The 18087-nt window shown below is 41.9% G+C and overlaps 1 protein-coding gene across 2 annotated transcripts in view; it reads left to right on the plus strand.

The window, feature by feature from the left end:
* The window catches only part of LOC147641678 (mechanosensitive ion channel protein 1, mitochondrial-like), a 31818-nt gene extending 25828 nt beyond the window's left edge, over positions 1-5990 (plus strand). Inside the window, exon 10 of one of the 2 annotated variants that reach the window (XM_086798244.1) lies at positions 5214-5990. In XM_086798244.1, the coding sequence (XP_086654370.1) occupies positions 5214-5225 (12 nt within the window). In that variant the 3' untranslated portion in view covers positions 5226-5990. The remainder of the gene's footprint in view (positions 1-5213) is intronic. The other variant, XM_086798234.1, reaches the window with a different exon arrangement.
* The last annotated feature ends 12097 nt before the right edge of the window (positions 5991-18087 follow it).

Here is an 18087-nt window from a genome sequence, read left to right on the forward strand (position 1 = left end):
CCGCCTGTTCAATGCCACTGCCTGCGCCGCTTGGCTGCACCACCTGAACCGCCACCTGTGCTGCCTACCAGCACCGACCTGTCGTTTGCACCACTTGACTTTGCGTCGCCTACTGGCCACCACGAACCACCTTTCGCCGTTGCCATTTGCCACCTGGCTGTCGCCTGACTTGATTAGTGCCGTCGGCTGTGCGCCATCTGCTATTGGATAGCGCTACCATCTGCCCCCTGTGTGCCAAGCGTTGCTGTTGCTTGAACCACTACTGCCGGATCTGCCGATAGGACTGCTTGTTGATCTTAGCACTGTTGCCAGATTGCACGTTGCTGCTTGATCTTAGTGCCGCTTGCGCCGTTGCCATACGCTTGATCTACAGCCACCTGAATCGTGCGTTGATTGGATTGTATGACCACCTACTGATTAGAGGACTATATGACTTCTTGCGCCATGTCATCTATCCGTACAAGCTATACAAATTCTACGGCCACTTATTGTTGTCTACGTTGGCTGCCTTGTTGCCACATATACTTCATCCTAACCGTACACCCTTGTGCGTCCTTTTGAGGGCTGTTTCTACTCCAGATTGGGCATCAACCCTACAATTGAACATCATATACTCTCTCATCTACACGTGTCTCTTGTGTACCTTGTGTACGTACTTGAGGTTCGTTGGATTTGGTACTAGCCCGGTGAGAGATTCTTGTGAACCATCCCCATGGTGTGCTTGGCAACAAGATCTCGTGCCTGGACACCAACTACGACTTGGGTTTCTACATTGGCATATTTGTTTGCTTTTGTATTCATTGATCTTGGCTTGCAAGCCCGTGGATTGTTCTTGTGAATAAATTCTTGAAAGGGGGCGGGGCCTATTTCCCGCTTAGTGTGTGTGTCCTATGCAAAGTTCCCTAAACCCTTCTCTCTCTCTCTCTCTCTCTCTCTTTCTTGGATACGTGGTGGAATCTATCAGAGCACTCTCCATTGGGCTTACAGGGGTATCAGAGTAGGATTTCTCTCGAGGAATCTTTCTTGGGGTGACAGAGCCATGTGGAGGGTAGAGGGCAACCAAGGGCCTATTGAAGGGAACAACTATGAGGCGGATCCAAGACTTTAGGAGGGATTTCGGTGGACCAAAGAATCCTTTGAAGCATTGAAATTTTATGCTAGCAAAGGACCGGTGTTGATTATTCCAGATTTGTCAAAGCGTCTTGTGGTTGAATGTGATGCCTCAGGAGATTGCATTGGAGAAGTCTTGAACCAAGAGGGCCATGCTGTGGCCTATGAAAGTCGAAGACTTCAAGGAGTCGAAAAGACCACACCCACATATGAGAAAGAGTTGATGACTATCATTCATGCATTGAAGATTTGGAGGCATTATCTTGAAGACCCATGAGCCATGCGGTTTTTATGGGTTATCATCTGGATTTTACTTTGATGAAAGATCTTTATGCTATCGATGAGGATTTCCAGGACATTTTAAACAGATTGCAGAATGGAGATTTGGTGGCCTCCTATGTCATCTAGGAGGGTTTCCTTATGATGCAAACCCGTTTATGTGTGACAAAGGACTAGAGGCCAAAAGTGATGGAAGAATACCATGCTCCATCCTACATGGGGCATAGAGGCATCTTGACTACAACTCGAGCTTTGGAGAGCTATTTCTATTGGCCTAGCATGAGAAAGGACATTGACCGATATGTTCAAGAATGTTTGGTTTGTTAGAAGATTAAGTTTGATCGACAAAAGCCAATGGGACTATTGCAACCATTGTCGATTCCGAATGTTCCATGGGAAAGTATTGCTATGGATTTTATCTTTGGATTACCAAAGTCAAAAAATGGGAATGATGGTATATGGACTATTATTGATAGACTTAGTAAGCAAGCCCACTTCATTCCAGTGAAGAAGACCATTCGCACAGAGTATATGGCGAGATTGTTTATTCAGCAGAATTCAAGCACCATGGATTGCCCAAGTCCATTGTAGGGGATAGAGATCCTCGGACTCCCAGTTTCTTTTGGAGAGCTCTTTTTGACAATATGGAGACAAAGTTGAATTTCTCTTCGGCTTATTATCCTCAAGCTGATGGACAAAGTGAGATTACAGAACTCACTATCTTGGATATGCTATAGTGTTATGCTCTTGAAGGGAAGGATCAATGGGAGAAGTGTTTGCCTTCGGTTGAGTATGCTTACATCAACACCATTCATTCAACGGCAGGCAAAGCTCCTTTTGAGATTATCTATGGCAAACCATTGTTGTTGCTTAGAACCAAGGAAGAGATTTTCCATGTGGATGAGTTTGTTTGAGACTTGGGTACAAATTTTGCACAGTTCGTGACCAGATGGCCCTGATGATTCATTGAGCGGTTCCTTTCGGGAGCTAGATAGCTCAGAACTGGTTTCTGATGAGACCAGATAGCTCAAAACCGGTTTCCGATGAGATCAGACAGGACAATCCATGAATAGGAGGATCTTTACATGTGCGTTGCATACTTATGTATGTTTGAATTTCTTTGACTTTGTGTGTTGTTTTTGATGTGTGGACAATGCTTGAATTTATGGCATGTGATAGTCCAGTGGACTCCGGATTACCTGGCTAGTATTGGAAATACCTAGTAGACGCGAATGATGCATATTTGTTTGTTGACTAGATTCTATCTAGTTTTTGCAAGGGGTAAGTATGGATTTCTTTTATCTAACATATGTCACATGTCATGAGGAAGAACCATCAAGGACAAAGCCATTGGTCAAAGATAAGGCATTGAGATGTTGCCAGATGAGTAGATGATACCACAAATATAGGGAATGACCAGATGCACAAGCAAGTACTTGCAATGTATGGATATGCTTGGTACACTTGTGTTTCAGAGTTGAGGACAACTGCGATATAAGAGGGAGGGAATGTAACTATTTGGCCTTCCTAGCTCAATTCACATGATGGAACCCTTGCCCGGACATTGGATAGGTAGAAGAAGGCATGGGTACAGGGACCAGCTTCTACACGCTCCACAAGCCTTTCCCTCTGCACCTATTAACCCAACGGGCGGTTCACCTTTTCTCGCAACCCACATAAGGTTTGCTCATGAAAAAGCACCAGTTTTGGTGAGAAAAGCAAAAAGTCAAACTGAGTTGACCACGAGCCAAAAGCACCACTTGCAAGAGGGCATTGAGCAAGATAGAAAAGCAAAAAGAAAAAGAAGCTCTAGGGCCAAAAAGCAAGGCCCTAAAGCCGGAAAAGCATAGCACAAAGAACTTTGGAAAAGCTGGTCATATTTGAGTAATATTTTATCGTATAAAGTGAAAAAGAGCAAAAACAAAAGCTTGGCTAGCTTTCTGGCAAAAAGCAGGACATCTCCTTGGGCATAAAACAAGCATGAGCCTCTCTTGATCAAATCAACAAGGGTGGAGCTCATCATCGCCATGATCATCTAATTGGGGAGCTCATTATCGTCATCCTAGCATGGGGACTTATCTCACCGCCGCCGACTGCGCCGCCTGGCTGTGCCACCTGATGTGCTGCCTGCCGGTACCAACTCACTGTCTGCACATGGCTATATGCGCCACCTGCTGGCCGCCACCTGCCACCAGCCGCCGCTGTCGTTTTCCACCCCGTTGCTTGACCTTGACAGTGCCACCGCTTGTGTGCCACCCGCTACTGGACAACGCCACCATGTTCTGCCTGTGTGCCAGCTGCTGCCAGCGGGGCCGCCGCCGCCGCTGCCTGAACCACCGCTACCGGATCTGCTAACAGCACCGTCTACTGATTTCAGCACAGCCGCCAAACTGCACTGCTGCCGTCTGATCTCAGCGCCGCTTGCTGTTGCCTGCGCCGCTGCCATACGCCTGATCTACAGCTACCTGAATCGTGCGCTGACTGGACTATATGACCGCCTGCTGATCAGAGGACTATACGACTCCTTGCACCACGTCATCTGTCCGTACAAGCTGTACAAAATTCTAATGCCACCTGCTGCCGTTGTCTACGCCGGTTGCCCTACTGCCACACATACTTGATCCTAACTGTACACCCCAGTGCGTCCTTTTGAGGGTCGTTTCTACTCCAGATTGGGCGTCAATCCTACAGCTGAACATCATATACTCCGTCATCTACACGTATCTCCTGTGTACCTTGTGTATGTACTTGGGGTTCGTTGGATTTGAATTTGGATTTGGTACTAGCCCGGTGAGAGATTCTTGTGGGCCATCCCCGTGGTGTGCTCGGCAACAGGATCTTGTGCCTCGACACCGACTACGACTTGGGTTTCTACATCGGCATATTTGTTTGCTTTTGTATTCTTTGATGTATTGATCCTAGCTTGCAAGCCCGTGGATTGTTCTTGAATAAATTCTTGAAAGGGAGTGGGGCCTGTTCCCCGCTCAGTGTGTGTCTTGTGCAAAGTTCCCTAAACCCTTTTCTCTCTCCCTCTCTCTATCTTCTCTCTGTGTCTTTCTATCTCTTGGATACATGCTGAGCTTATATAACACTTAATTAAGTGAACTAAACAAGCCAATAAGATAGAACCAAAGATGCAATATCATTAGATCTCAGACAAGAGTATTGCCGAAATACATCAATTTATAGCTTCCACAGATTATCTCCAGATCCATTAATCTGTCCTAGATTTACTCCTAGGATCACTCCACCTTTCCATGATTCTCTCAATCATCCCATGTGGCTTGCTTGCGTACATCATGGCTTATGTTATCCGGAATCTACTCTTTGATCTCTATAGACCCTTTGGTTCTTCTTTTCTCTAAGGTGCACACTCCCCCTCATTCTGCATGTACCCTTCATTATTTGTTTTTCAACATCAGTGATCACCCCTTTCTTTCTCCTGGATAAAACCTAACAGAGACCCCTCTAACCCACTGCTCAGAAAACTAACTTGCTTCGAAAGTCATAATCCAGCCTTGCAAAGTCAGGAAGTAAACTGCAAGGGGCTTATTGCTGTCTTTTGGGGGATCAAATTGAAGCTGACAATGTGCATCTCTAAAGCATCTTGTACCCTCTCTACCATGTCAATATATCATGGATCAAAGGGTCTTTTGGAAATTTCTTGTCCTCTCTCTGAAGAGCTGTAAACCTCCCTCTGAAGAGCTGAAAATCTATGTCTAATCGTGCTCTCCTTACATTTTACTTGTTTTGCTAACTGTGCTACCAAATGATAATGATCACTGAGAAGTCGTAGGACACTAAAGAGAGAGCTTCGGCTGCAGGTTTTTGGCTGAAATTAAGAGGCCAAATCTTGGCAATCATGCCCAAGAAATCGTCTTCTTTAAAAGACTGATCAGGCGTGCCTAGCACAATGTCTCTAACGAAAGCACCAAGAAAGATAACTAGGAACACAATACAAAGGGAAGACAAATGTGAAATTGGTGATGAGAAAGAAGAGTTTTTATTTTGGTGGTTTGACTTTGAGGTCTTCGAACTGGTAAATTGGTTGTGGTTTTTTCTGTCAGGAATCTGTGGCTTTTTACCAGGCGAAACAACAGATTCTGGTCAAGGCAGCAGAGATAGTAACCAGTACAGGAGCATGCCTTGAGACGAGTCTGCCAGTGGTGTTGCTGCCAAAACAGGAATTTTCAACTGTGGAGGTGGCCTAAACAGAGTAATGAGATGGTAACAATCAAGGTAGAGAGGGAAGTAAAATTATTATTTTGGATTATATTTAAATGGGAAGGGAAAGTTAGTGTTTGGATATGTCATGCATGATCCTGCCCTTCTTCAGTAACACTTCTCCTTTTGTTAATGGGCGTCTTGAGATGCCATGCACATGAACTTACCTTTCATGGAAAAAATTATGCATCTTCGTCAATGAAGTGTTTTTCCTTGAAAAGAGTGAATAGTCACCATTGACCACCTTGGGCGCTCTAAGTCCTGCGGGCTCATGCCTACCACTTCTGTAACAATTGGTTTCCTCTTTTGTAAAATCTCTTAAATATGCTTGGTTTGAGTCTGGAGATAATGCGGAGTCATGCCAACCACTTCTGTAACAATTGGTTTCCTCTTTTGTAAAATCTCTTAAATATGCTTCGTTTGAGTTGCCCTTTATCTCCAGAGAAGCAACAGAAACTCAGTACGGTGGTCTGTTTATGAAGAGCTATCTACTTATGGGGACATTTCTTCATGCATTAACCTGCACGTACTATGTCATAGCACGTAGTCTGCCATGCATGATGGAGTTGATGATTTGAAGCTTTGTGAGTAGACTCTCATGGAGTTAAGGCTATACTTTGGTTTTAGTTAAATCTGGGAAATAATGTGTACTGTTGATTGGTATATATTAGTTGGAGTTGGCAGATTTTTGGTCCATTTATTTTCACTTGTGACATTATGTGCTATCTGGGTCTTGGTTTTCTATATTGCAACCACCATGGGCGCGTGTGGTATATTTTTAGCACAGATGTGTTGTTTGAAATTTTCCTTGCCCCTCTAGAGCATTATAGTCAATGAATTAGCCCATTCTTTGGATAACATTGGGGCATTGGTGCTGTATGGCCTTTTATTAAGTGCCACATCGATAAGGTTTTAGTGGAGACACAACCAACAAGGTTGTGTTTTGTTGATTATCTTTAGGTGTCAATGGCAAAATATTCAAGTAATGTGTGCTGTTCTTTAGGGCATTCCAGTCTTGCAAGTTGTGGGTATTTCAAGTGCCCAACGGAGATATGTAGTATTTCATGATTGCTACATGCAAGGAGTATACTAATATAAAAGGTAATCCCAATACTACGAGGAGAAAAATGGCTTTCTGACCCTAGGATTGAAGTAATTGTGTGGAGACGACAGCTAGAGTACACCTTATATACTGTCATTTTAACTAAACCACCTTGCTTAGGATCTTTCTATTGACAAAGTAGTTGCAGCCAGTTGATATTGTGTTAATTCTTTCTAGTCCTATCAACTATCTTTTTGTTGTAATAATTCTTTCTATTTGTTACGGCTGAGTCTGCCCTGTATGTCCGGAGCTCTCACAGAAACTCAGCGCACAGACCTTTGTATGAATGTATGTTGTGTGCGTGCGTGGGGGTGTGTGTGGGAGCATATATTGATACCAAGTGCTATACTCACTATTGGGCACTGATGACGTTAGTGGGGATGTTTTAGTATCTAGTCCATACATACTATGCATGGTGGAGTTGATGGTTTATTCTCTTGTGGATGACTACCGTGAGGTTATAAATTGCACTTTCTTGTAAGGTGAATTTGGGCATGTTCTTGGATTCATCTAGGTATGTCGTTATGTTGTATTAGCGGACATGCAAATTTCACATTGTGAAGTTTTTGTCTAAGTTGCAGCCAGTTGATATTGTGTTAATTCTTTTTGTCTTTAGTGGTGCATATGCCCTATCAACTATCTTTTTGTTGTAATAATTCTTTCTATTTGTTATGATCGTTGGTGCTAGGCTTCATTATGGTTGAGTCTGCCTTGTATCTTCGGAGCTTTGACAGAAACTCAGTACACAAACCTTTGTATGAATGTATGATGTGTGCATACGTGGGGGGGGGGGTGTGGGAGCATATATTGATACCAAGTTCTACACCCACTATTGGGCACTGATGACGTTAGTGGATGTGCCATAGTATCTACTCCATACTATGCATGATGGAGTTAATGGTTTATTGTCTTGTGGATGACTACCATGAGGTTATAAATTGCACTTTCTTGTAAGGTGAATTTGGGCATGTTCTTGGATTCATCTAGTTATATCTTTATGTTGTATTAGCGGACATGCAAATTTCACATTGTGAAGTTTTCGATCCAAGTTGCACCCAGTTGATATTATGTTAATTCTTTCTATCTTTAGTGGTGCATATGCCCTACCAACTATCTTTTTGTTGTAATAATTCTTTCTATTTGTTATGATCCTTGGTGCTAGTCTGCCCTGTATCTCCAAAGCTCTGGCAGAAACTCAATACATAGACCTTTGTATGAATATATGCTATGCGTGCGTGGGGGGTGTGTGTGGGAGCATATATCGATACCAAGTTCTATACCCACTATTGGGCACTGATTACGTTAGTGGGGATGTCATAGTATCTAGTACATACTATGCATGATGGAGTTGATGGTTTATTGTCTTTTGGATGACTATCATGAGGTTATAAATTGCACTTTCTTATAAGGTGAATTTGGGTATGTTCTTGGATTTATCTACATATATATATATATATATATATATATATATATATATATATATATATATATATATATATATATATATATATATATATATATATATATATATATATATATAGGAGTGATAGACCAATTAGTAAGCTTTTGTATTGAGCTTTTTGTTTCTAGTTTAGTGATTCTTTTGGATATGCAATGGTCTAAGAAGTTGTTCTAATGAAGTGCTAGCATTACAAAAAGTCTCTTACATATGAGCAACTTGAAACTTCAAAGGCTCGTAACTTGCTAGCAATGAGGAAAACCATGAACACAGATGAAACAGGGGTGAGTTATGTCACCCCATAGAGGATTCAAAAGTTGCCTAAGGCTAAGAGGAGATAGCTTTCCACACATATGTAGAAGAATAGATAGGACAAGTAGTAGTGTCTCAGCATCACGTAGTGCATACTACATCTGGGATGAAGAGTCGGTTTCACATGTCTTGAATTCAACTTGCTTTTAATGAAGAGTTTTTGAGAGAAGGGAAGGCCCTTAGAAAAGGGACTTTGTTTTGCTAGTTCTGATCTTTTTGTCTGGTTGCCATTTTCAATCTTGGAGGAAAGCCTAGGCTCCACAGTTTGAAATGGACAAGGTTCCTTTAAGGTTGAAGGTATGCAGGTAAACCAATTATGTATTTGATGTCCCTCCACGTTAGTAAAACACCTTAATTAGCACACGCTTTATTTAGATAGATCAAACATTTTGGTGCATAGAAAGAGCTAGTTTGCCAATAACCTTATCCAAGGGAGTATCAAGGACCCTTGTCCAAAAAATAAGTTCCCCTCCCAAAGAGTTTCATCTATATCCTAACTTGCCTTGCCACTTAATGCCTTGTAAAGAAATCTTCCGATTAATCAAGAGATTCTGAGCAAAAGGGCATCCCTTGATTTTTAAGGGAGTGTAAGACAGTCTTATCCCACCAAGGGATGCCATACCAGAGCTCCTTGAATTGAAGAAGAGAATCCTCAACCAAATTTCGTTGTTTAGAATGCAAGACCGTTGATGTGTAAAGATATTTCATTAGCAAGTAAGCCTTCCTAGCCACCACATCATTCTTGAAGTCTAGTAAGCATAGACACCCAACTTGCTAGGCAAAGTAATCCTATCCCTGTGATCATAGGAAAGGGTTTTTGATTAGCTTTACTCTTTCACATAAATTTTCTCACCAAATTCATCAAAACTTAAATTTCCCACCAAAACATCGAATTTATGCGGTCTATTATTATCCCAATAGGGTGATGGGTTCTGTTGGTTCCAAATAGACTCAATGTAGGACTGTAGTGGACATGTATTGACATATCATACGACTGTCCCTATATTCAAATTATTAATTGGAGATCTACCTTCAATACTCTCAGTGCCCTTCTTTCAAAGTGCATAAAACCTCCGTCTTAGTGTCTTTCCAGATCTTCATCTAAGCTCCCTCATAGGTATGTACTTTAAGAAATGGCAACTTGTGCATCAACACAAATAGAACAAACTTTACAGAGATCAAGATCTAGCAAGAGAGGTGGAAAATAAATTTGAATTATCATTGCAAACCAAGATTTTAACTAAGGGTAATCCCCTTCCACTCGTATACAAATCACCATGCCCAAGTATACCACTAATTTTTCTAACAAAGGTCAAGTCAAGAGCTTAGCTTAGCCTCACTGAAGCATGTGTCGTTGGGTCTTGCCTTTGAGCTGCAAATGCAACTTTCTATTGTGGTTGCGCTAGCTCGTTCATCATGTCCTCACTTTGTTGTTAGATAGGAATGTTCCTTGCCAAAGGGTGAAGGGAGAGCTCTCAATGCTTAGATGGAGGCAAGAAGAGATGGTCCTTCACGATGGTTCTCTCTTACATAGGCAAGGGAAGAAGAAGAAGCTCTAGTGAGAAGAAAACCTACAATCAAACCTATCTAGCATGTATCCATTAAGTAATCAAGATTCAAAAGCATACAAGCAAGCTAAGTAAGAAGAGGGAAGAGGGAGAGCTCATAAGTAAAGTATTGCAAGGGAATGATTGTGTCTTGCTTATTGTAAAAAATGGCTTATATACTATTGACTAATTTTCAAACTAGGCCAACCAAACTTAAAAATGCTCCGATCTCTATTACTAGTCGTAAGCAAGTATGTACACTAAGTCCATAGACTTTCTTTATTTGACATTAATGCTTTATATGTTCCAGTGTTGTCTTACAAAAGTTAAGTGCCTGTTCTCGCACGGGTGAGATGACAAAGCGACTTACAGTAGGTCAGGTGGGCGAAACTATGTCGACATACAGAGTGGTTGACATACTCTCCTTCCTAATGGTGACTGCGTCCTTGCGTCACCCAAGTCGATGGTGAAGCTGTTGCTAGAAAGTGGATGGTGTAGATGGTCAAAGATACATAAAAACGGAGTAGTTGGCCGAGGTTAAGTGGTTAATTCAAGACCGATCCACAGCCAGATGTAGGGCAAAGTGATGGGGAGCTTTGGGCAGCCTTGATGTGGCAGGTCGCTTGTCGAGGTGCGGCATAGAAAGGGACATGTGATGCAGAGGTGTTGCATGTCAGACCTCTGTTGGTTGTGAATGCGGTGTGGACCCTTCAACATGAGGCACTTGGTAGAAGCAGTTCGACCCTGTGAGACTGGTGGAATGAGTGTCAAGATACCATGGAATGATTGGCATGGATGGATCGAGAGGCAGGATGTCTTGGCGCCACATGATATTATGCTAGGATCTCATAGCGTGATGCTTAGAGATTTGGCTTCTTTGTGACAAATATGTCGGTCAAGGTGAGATGTAGTTGGTGTGAATTGGAGCCGAAGCAAATGTTATATACATCGAAGCGCGAAGGGTTCTCTAGACGATGGGTTGTACCATGGGCCAGGCTTGCACTCACCATGGTCCCTCTATCCTAAGATTTACCTAGAGGGTTGCCATTGACGATGTTAGTTGCAAGTGCAAGTGTATGTGCATGCCATGAGATACGAGAAGTGAAAAAATAATGATGCCCATAGTGAAATATGTAAGTGAGGTGAATAGGCAATGGGTGGAAGGTGTGCCCATGTGGGTGTACTCCTCCAGCACAAAGAATTCTCTAGCACAACTGCGTTCTTTCACTCTTTTTGTTGCTTTCTTTGACATTTACTTGACAGTCCTTTTCTTAGGAAGTCAAAATCAATAGTGTGTTTGAGACATGGTAGCGGATTGTGTCCATAACTGCAAGGGGCTTGGGCGGCCTTTGTGGCTCAAAGGATTTGGCGTTGTTGAGCACTTGGAATAGAGGTGGTGTGGGTCAAATGAGTGGTGTGGTTGAAGATGAGGCGATGATAGGTTCATGTTGATTACGTGTAGAGTCCATGGATATTACAGGTGACGTGCATGGGCACTGGACAAAAGTTGGGCTTGTGTAGAAGCTTCTTCTTGTAAAAACTCCAACACTTCTTTCTTCGACACTTATTGATATGCTTTCTTTGACACTTACACATGGTTTGATATAGGAAACTGGTAGTTGTTGTGTAATGAGATTGGCCAATAAGGCGGGTGAGAATGAGTTTGGGGTTTTCATGAGAATTAAAGGACAACTAGGATAGTTGGAACATTGGTAAACCACACACTATGGGTGGATTTTGGGACCTAGTCGAATGCATCCACACACTTTTTGAGCCTATTTTTGAAGTGTTGGTGGCTCTTCGGAGTGCTTACGCGAAGCTTAATGATAACACGGGAAAGAAGTGAAGCATTACAGAGCTATCGTGGCTTGGGGGTGAAATGCCGGGCAATGGTGACCTATAGCATGCAGTGTTGCTTTGACCTTTTGGGTATCTTCGCTTTGCTTGATTCGCATGGATGTAGGCTAGTTTTGGGCCTTGGGAAGAGATGCAGAGCATGGGTAATTGAAGCACCACGTTGTGTGAAGAACTCTATTTGGGTGCAAGGATCTGACGGCTCCATAGGGCATGATTGGGATGCCCATTGAATTAGGTGAGATGGAGGATTCTCCAGTGACTGTGTCTTTGCAAAGTCCAGGTATGCCACGCGTGGATGGAAGTCTAGTAGCCCTTGTGAGGGTGTAGATGCCAGAATGGTGAGTCATGGATGGGAGGGCTAGATTAAGCAAGAACGAGACTCAATGCAAAAGTCAAGACAACAAGATCAAAGGCAACCATGCAAAGTGTTGGCATGGATGTTGCGTGCAAGAATGTGATTCAGTGTGGGAGGGCGTTGATAAGGTCTAGTTAAGACCATTCGGTGTGTGTGATCATCGGTGAAAAGCATGAGTGCACGGATGGACGAAAGAAGGACGGTCAGGTTCTATGTGCCAAAGTGCCAATGGCAAAATATGTGAGTGAAGAGGATTGATTGCACATTGAAAACTTGCAAGGGTCTAGCTGTTAAGTGTAAGCTGATTTGGGTTTGGTCTTAGCAAGATTTTATGTTAGACTTGTGGGTTATTTGGTAATTGGGAAATGCGAGCAATGTACTTGTAAGTAGTTTTAGTTATACCAACTCTGCCATCCATGGGGAGCATTGTACCCACTCAGTGGGAAGCCAAAGCAAGCAGTAAAAGGAGGTTGAAGAGTGTACCCGCACTTACCGATTTGTTGGGAAAGAAGGAGAGGTCGGTGTTGCATTGATCGTTGCTTTTGTTGGATTTCTAGTTGTGGCCCGATGAAGTCTTCTTCTCTCGCTGGTTGCTTCTTTTGCTGACGACAGTTTTACCTTATTGTCGGTGTTGATGTGGTGTGCTCATCTGCAGTGGTTGCACGGTTGCAGCTTCAAGGTTGGCTTGTTGGCATTGTGGTCTTCTTACCACCGGGGGCATGTAGCTTTGCCGATGGCCTTGGTGGTTGTGCTGATGGTGGGTGTATTGGTGCCTTGAACATGAAGGGGTTGGGGTTTATGTTGGTGAAGAGTCCAAGGTGGTGGGCATCTTTCTGGTCCTGCAAAAAGCTTGAGCCCTCCCTACTACACAATGACTATTATATCATGAATGTGGCTTCATTAAACATGATTGTTACATAGCGTTAGGTACGGCGTACATAGTCTCTCTCCCTCTCTTTGACTCTCATGCTCACAATGCCTAACTCTTACATCACATCATTCGTATATGTGCATGTGCATGTATATAAAATAAGATAAGCATGCAAACCACACTAGGGATGCCATTTAATGGGTTAATGCATTAGAAGGATGCTCTCTCTTGACACACATACCCTGCATTGGGGGGTGTGCCTTGGTACACATGGGTATGTCTGCAGTGTAAATGGGAGCGCGCGTCACGTGTAGGGTCTAGGGCATGGAAATGGATGGGGTGCATGCGGGGACATGAAGTGTGTGTGTGACTGGGTGTGTACACACGAGTGGGTGTATGTGCACGTGTGGGTCTAAGCGCATATGTAAAGGTGTGCATGATGTGTGCACATGCTTGTGTAAAGGTGTGATGCGTGGGTGCATGGGTGAATGTGTGCGTGTAAGGGTGTGTGCACACATGCACAACATGTGTGCACGTGGTGTGCAAGGGTGCGTGTACGTGAAAATGGGAATATGTATGCATATGCAAATGTGAAGTGCGTGTGGGTGTGCGTGTGCACATATAAGTGCGTGAATATGGGTGCACATGGGAGTGTGTGTGTGCATGTGTGCACGCACGACAAATATGCTCATGTGAAGTGCAAGGTGCACGTGTACATGAAAATGTGTACACGTGCGTGGGGGAGGGGTGGTTGTGCATGTGAATGTGGGAGTGCATGGGAATGTGGGAGTGCATGGGTGCACGAGGTGCCTTAATGCGGACATGTGGGAGGTATGTGTACATGCACGGGTGTAAGTGTACGTGCACATGTTCATATGTGCGTAGAAACTTGTGGGGTACGTGGTGAGGTGCACGTGCATGTGTAAAATGGGTGCACATGCGAGAAAGCACAAGTATATACATGTGCAAATGTAAGTGAATGGACCATTTTGTAAGGGTGTGCACACATGCAAATGGGCTTATGGGGTGAAAATGTGTGCACCTATGTGTGCAAAAGTTTGTGGAATGCACATGTAGGTTCAAGGCTGTGGCGTCCTAGGGTTTTCTAGAGATAAAAAGAAGAGTGAAGCGAAATCACACATATAGCACTCACAAGAGTCCTAAACTATTGCTTTGTATTATGTACAAGAAAGAAGGAATACAATTATATTTCAAGGGGAAAGAAGAGTTGATTCTTCGAGATGGTTCTCTCTCACATAGGTGGGGGAAGAAGAAGAAGCTATTGTAAGAATGTACACTATGTCCATAGAATTTCCCTATTAAGCTCATGGTAAAGCTTCTTTATACGTTTGAGTACCATTTTACAAAAGTTAAGTTCCCGTTTTCATGCGGGTAGGATGGCAAATTGCCTTATGGTAGGTCCGACATGCAAAACACGGAGTGGTTAAGACATGTCCACCACTTCTTCCCACATATTATCTTAAAGAAATTCCTAAAGAAATATCAAGTGCTTTTAATACACACACACACACACACACACACACACACACACACACACACACACACACATTTATATAGTCCTTCATGGTTATCATTTAGGCATTTTCAATATAGGTACACACGCACACGCACACGCACATGCACACGCACACGCACATGCACACGCACATGTACACGCACACGCACACGCACACACATATATGGAGAGAGAGAGATGAACTAAAATAACTTTTTTATACACATTCCTAAAGATAAGATTTTTATGTTTTTAAAGTAAATAAGGATTGTACATTTACATGTTTTTGATTTTAGGTAGATACATGCTAACAAAAAATTCTCAAGAGTTTCATGGAGTTCTAACTTGATTTGCCTTATCATTCTTTAAAATTTTAAAAATCAATCTTATGCAACTTTGGTGGCTCAATTGTAGGACTAATGATACATAAATGGACCTGAAAGGAAAAGAGACCTAGAGCCCTCTCCTTAGATCAAAAAATTCTCAAGAGTTTCATGGAGTTCTAACTTGATTTGCCTTATCATTCTTTAAAATTTTAAAAATCAATCTTATGCAACTTTGGTGGCTCAATTGTAGGACTAATGATACATAAATGGACCTGAAAGGAAAAGAGACCTAGAACCCTCTCCTTAGACCAATGTGCCTGAGAGAAAACCCAATTGTTTGCTAGGGATGTAGAGCATCATGGGGATACTCTTTAACGAAAATACAACATAGGGAAACTCTTTAGCATCCTGGGAGACTATTCAGTGAAAATATAAGTTAATCTTCATAAGCTTCTTCTTACACCAACAAGAGACATTGATACATTTAACCCTATGGACCAAAGTGTCAACAAAAAAGCTTGCCTTAAGTCTTTTGACCTAGTTTTTTGGTAGGTCGTGTGAGTCTAAAGATATCCTCCTTTGTTTTTTCATATTTGAACACAAGTCAAAGTTTTTTTTCTCTCTTGTGAGAAAACCAACTCGTTCCTTTCATGTCATTTGACATTTCCCTAGGGCTCATTGCTAACACATGTGCTACATGCAAGAGGGGTATCCAAGAATCCAAGAACACACACATCCTTATATATAGTAAAGTTTTTTATTTAACCCACATTCCTATATATAGTAAAGATTCTTATTCGACTCATGTTGTTATAAAAAGAGAAGTGAAGCCTAAAAAATTAAAGATTTTTTTAAAAATAGGATTTAATATATTTTTCATGGTGTATCTATAAGATTTTCTCATTGCACTATTCTTGAAGAGTGCAATGTTAGAAAAAAAGAAGTGAAGCCAAAAAATTAAAGATTTCCTTTTTGGTTTTCATGATATAAATAGAGGTATGACAAGTGTATCTTTTTTTGTTTATACTAGGGTTTGCATCCAGGGTTGATGATATAAATATAGGTATGACAAATGTATCTATTTCTATTCATACTAGGGTTTTGCATCCACACTTCAACTCATGAGAAAAGTTAACCCCAATGCCCTTACGCTTTGATGAGTTGGCTACAATGCCCTTGCAAGAACAGTAATCTTGGCAAAACCAGACCGTCATGAGTGTGGGAGATCAAGAATTCATTCCTAGTCAAAAAGGTAAAGGCAAAGCCTTCTCTTAAGGTGACTACAAACCAAAGGCAAAATCAGCATAGTCTTCTGGGTAAAAGCCTAAGAACAAAGGCAAATGCAACTATTTTTGAAAGACAAACCATTATATCAATATGAATGTAGAAAAAGGAGAAGAAGAATGAGTTAGGCATGGTTGTGATGCATTAGCTACATCAAGTGTTGAAAAGAAGTAGTTAACAAACTATACATATGATCATTAGGCATCCATTGTTTATTACAGTTATGACCCTTCTATCCATGATGTGTGCCAGTCAACATATCTGGTATTTTGATAGTGGTGCTAGCAAGCACATTACTTCTTGGAATTTTTCTCCCTTAAGTGTACTCCTCAAGGAGGCACAGTCGTATGTGCAAACAACTCCTTATATTTGGTAAGGTTGTGCTCACATTGACTGCTGTAGGAAAATCACTCTCTCAGAAGTCTTATTTATGCTAAGCATTAAAATTACTTGTTGTTAGTCTTTGCTAGTCTTTGCCATTCCTAGGTTAGGCATACTATTCAGATTTATTGATGACATGTGTACAGTTCATGATCGGAGTGATGGAGACATCACTGTGGTATTTAATACTCTAAGCCATGGGATTTATAAGTTGGACATGTATGAGGGATTGGCACATAATGCTTGTTCAGTAACCACACGTGCTATGAGTGACGTGAAGCTATGGCATGCCTACTTTGGTCACTTGAATTTCGACAATTTGCTACGCCTTAAAAGGAAAGAGAGTTACCATAGCATGAGGCCATTATTAAACATGTAAGTGAGCATGAAAGAGAAAATTAAAGTGTTTATTCACTTTTAGAATTTCAAAATGTTGGCTAGAAAGCAAACAGGTTTGCAGGTTAAGTGCCTAAGGTCAGATAGAGTACTTCCCCAACGAGGTACACTCTATAGTAAACTGGTGTTGCTGAGAGGAAGAATAGGCATATTGTAAATATTTCTCGTGCATTGATGGGATGACAAGAGCATGCCTCACCACTATTGGGTTGAAGTAATTGCAACGACAATTTATATTATAAACAAGACCCCATAGTGGCAGTGCATGGTGTGACTCTAGAGGAGAAATAAACTGGCAAAAAAAATAGATTTGTCACACTTGAAAGTGTTTGGATGTATTACATATGTCCACATTCCTAATGAGCTACGTAGTAAGTTGGATCCAAAGGCTGAAAAATGTGTTCATTGGTTACTCCCTTGAGCAAAAGGGATGTTTTCTTTCATGAGATTAGCTGGTATGGTGCTGTAAAAGGAGTAGGTATTTGCATAGAATACAAGTCAGCAATCATAGTTATTGAGTGGATAGAGAGGGTCCTCTAGTAATGGGTTTGTTAACAAACCATGGAGTGGTAGGCTGTGTTAGACAATGAGTCATGTAGGTTCAGCAAGTGTATCACATAAAATTAAAGAGAAGGTTGATAAGTCTCTTGATATGGCTAACATTTCAGTAGGACATTCATATGTTGATGGAGAGTCTAGTGGCTCAGAGCAGAGCCTTGATGAGGAGTTTGGGATTCCATGTATCAGGACACTTGGTGCAAGGAAGGCTAAGGTAGTTGCAAGGACACCGATGATAGATCTAAGACCAAGTAGGTCAAGTAGGGTTAAAAACCTTATTCAGAGATTGAAATATGATGGTTATGTAGCTAACCATTATGCATACATGGCAAAGGTTGTGTAGGAGGTTGAACCCACATGTTTTGAGGATGTTGTTGGGCATGAACATTGGGAGAAAGCCATGGATAAAGAAATGGTTGCATTAGAATAAGACATGCAAATTAGTGCTTTTGCTTGAGGGTAAAAAGGCTATTGGATGTAAGTGGGTCCATAAAGTGAAGCACAACTCAA

The sequence above is a fragment of the Cibotium barometz genome, chromosome 1, assembly GCF_041138505.1.
Source record: "Cibotium barometz isolate CiBa-2024 chromosome 1, ASM4113850v1, whole genome shotgun sequence".
NCBI lineage: Eukaryota > Viridiplantae > Streptophyta > Polypodiopsida > Cyatheales > Cibotiaceae > Cibotium > Cibotium barometz.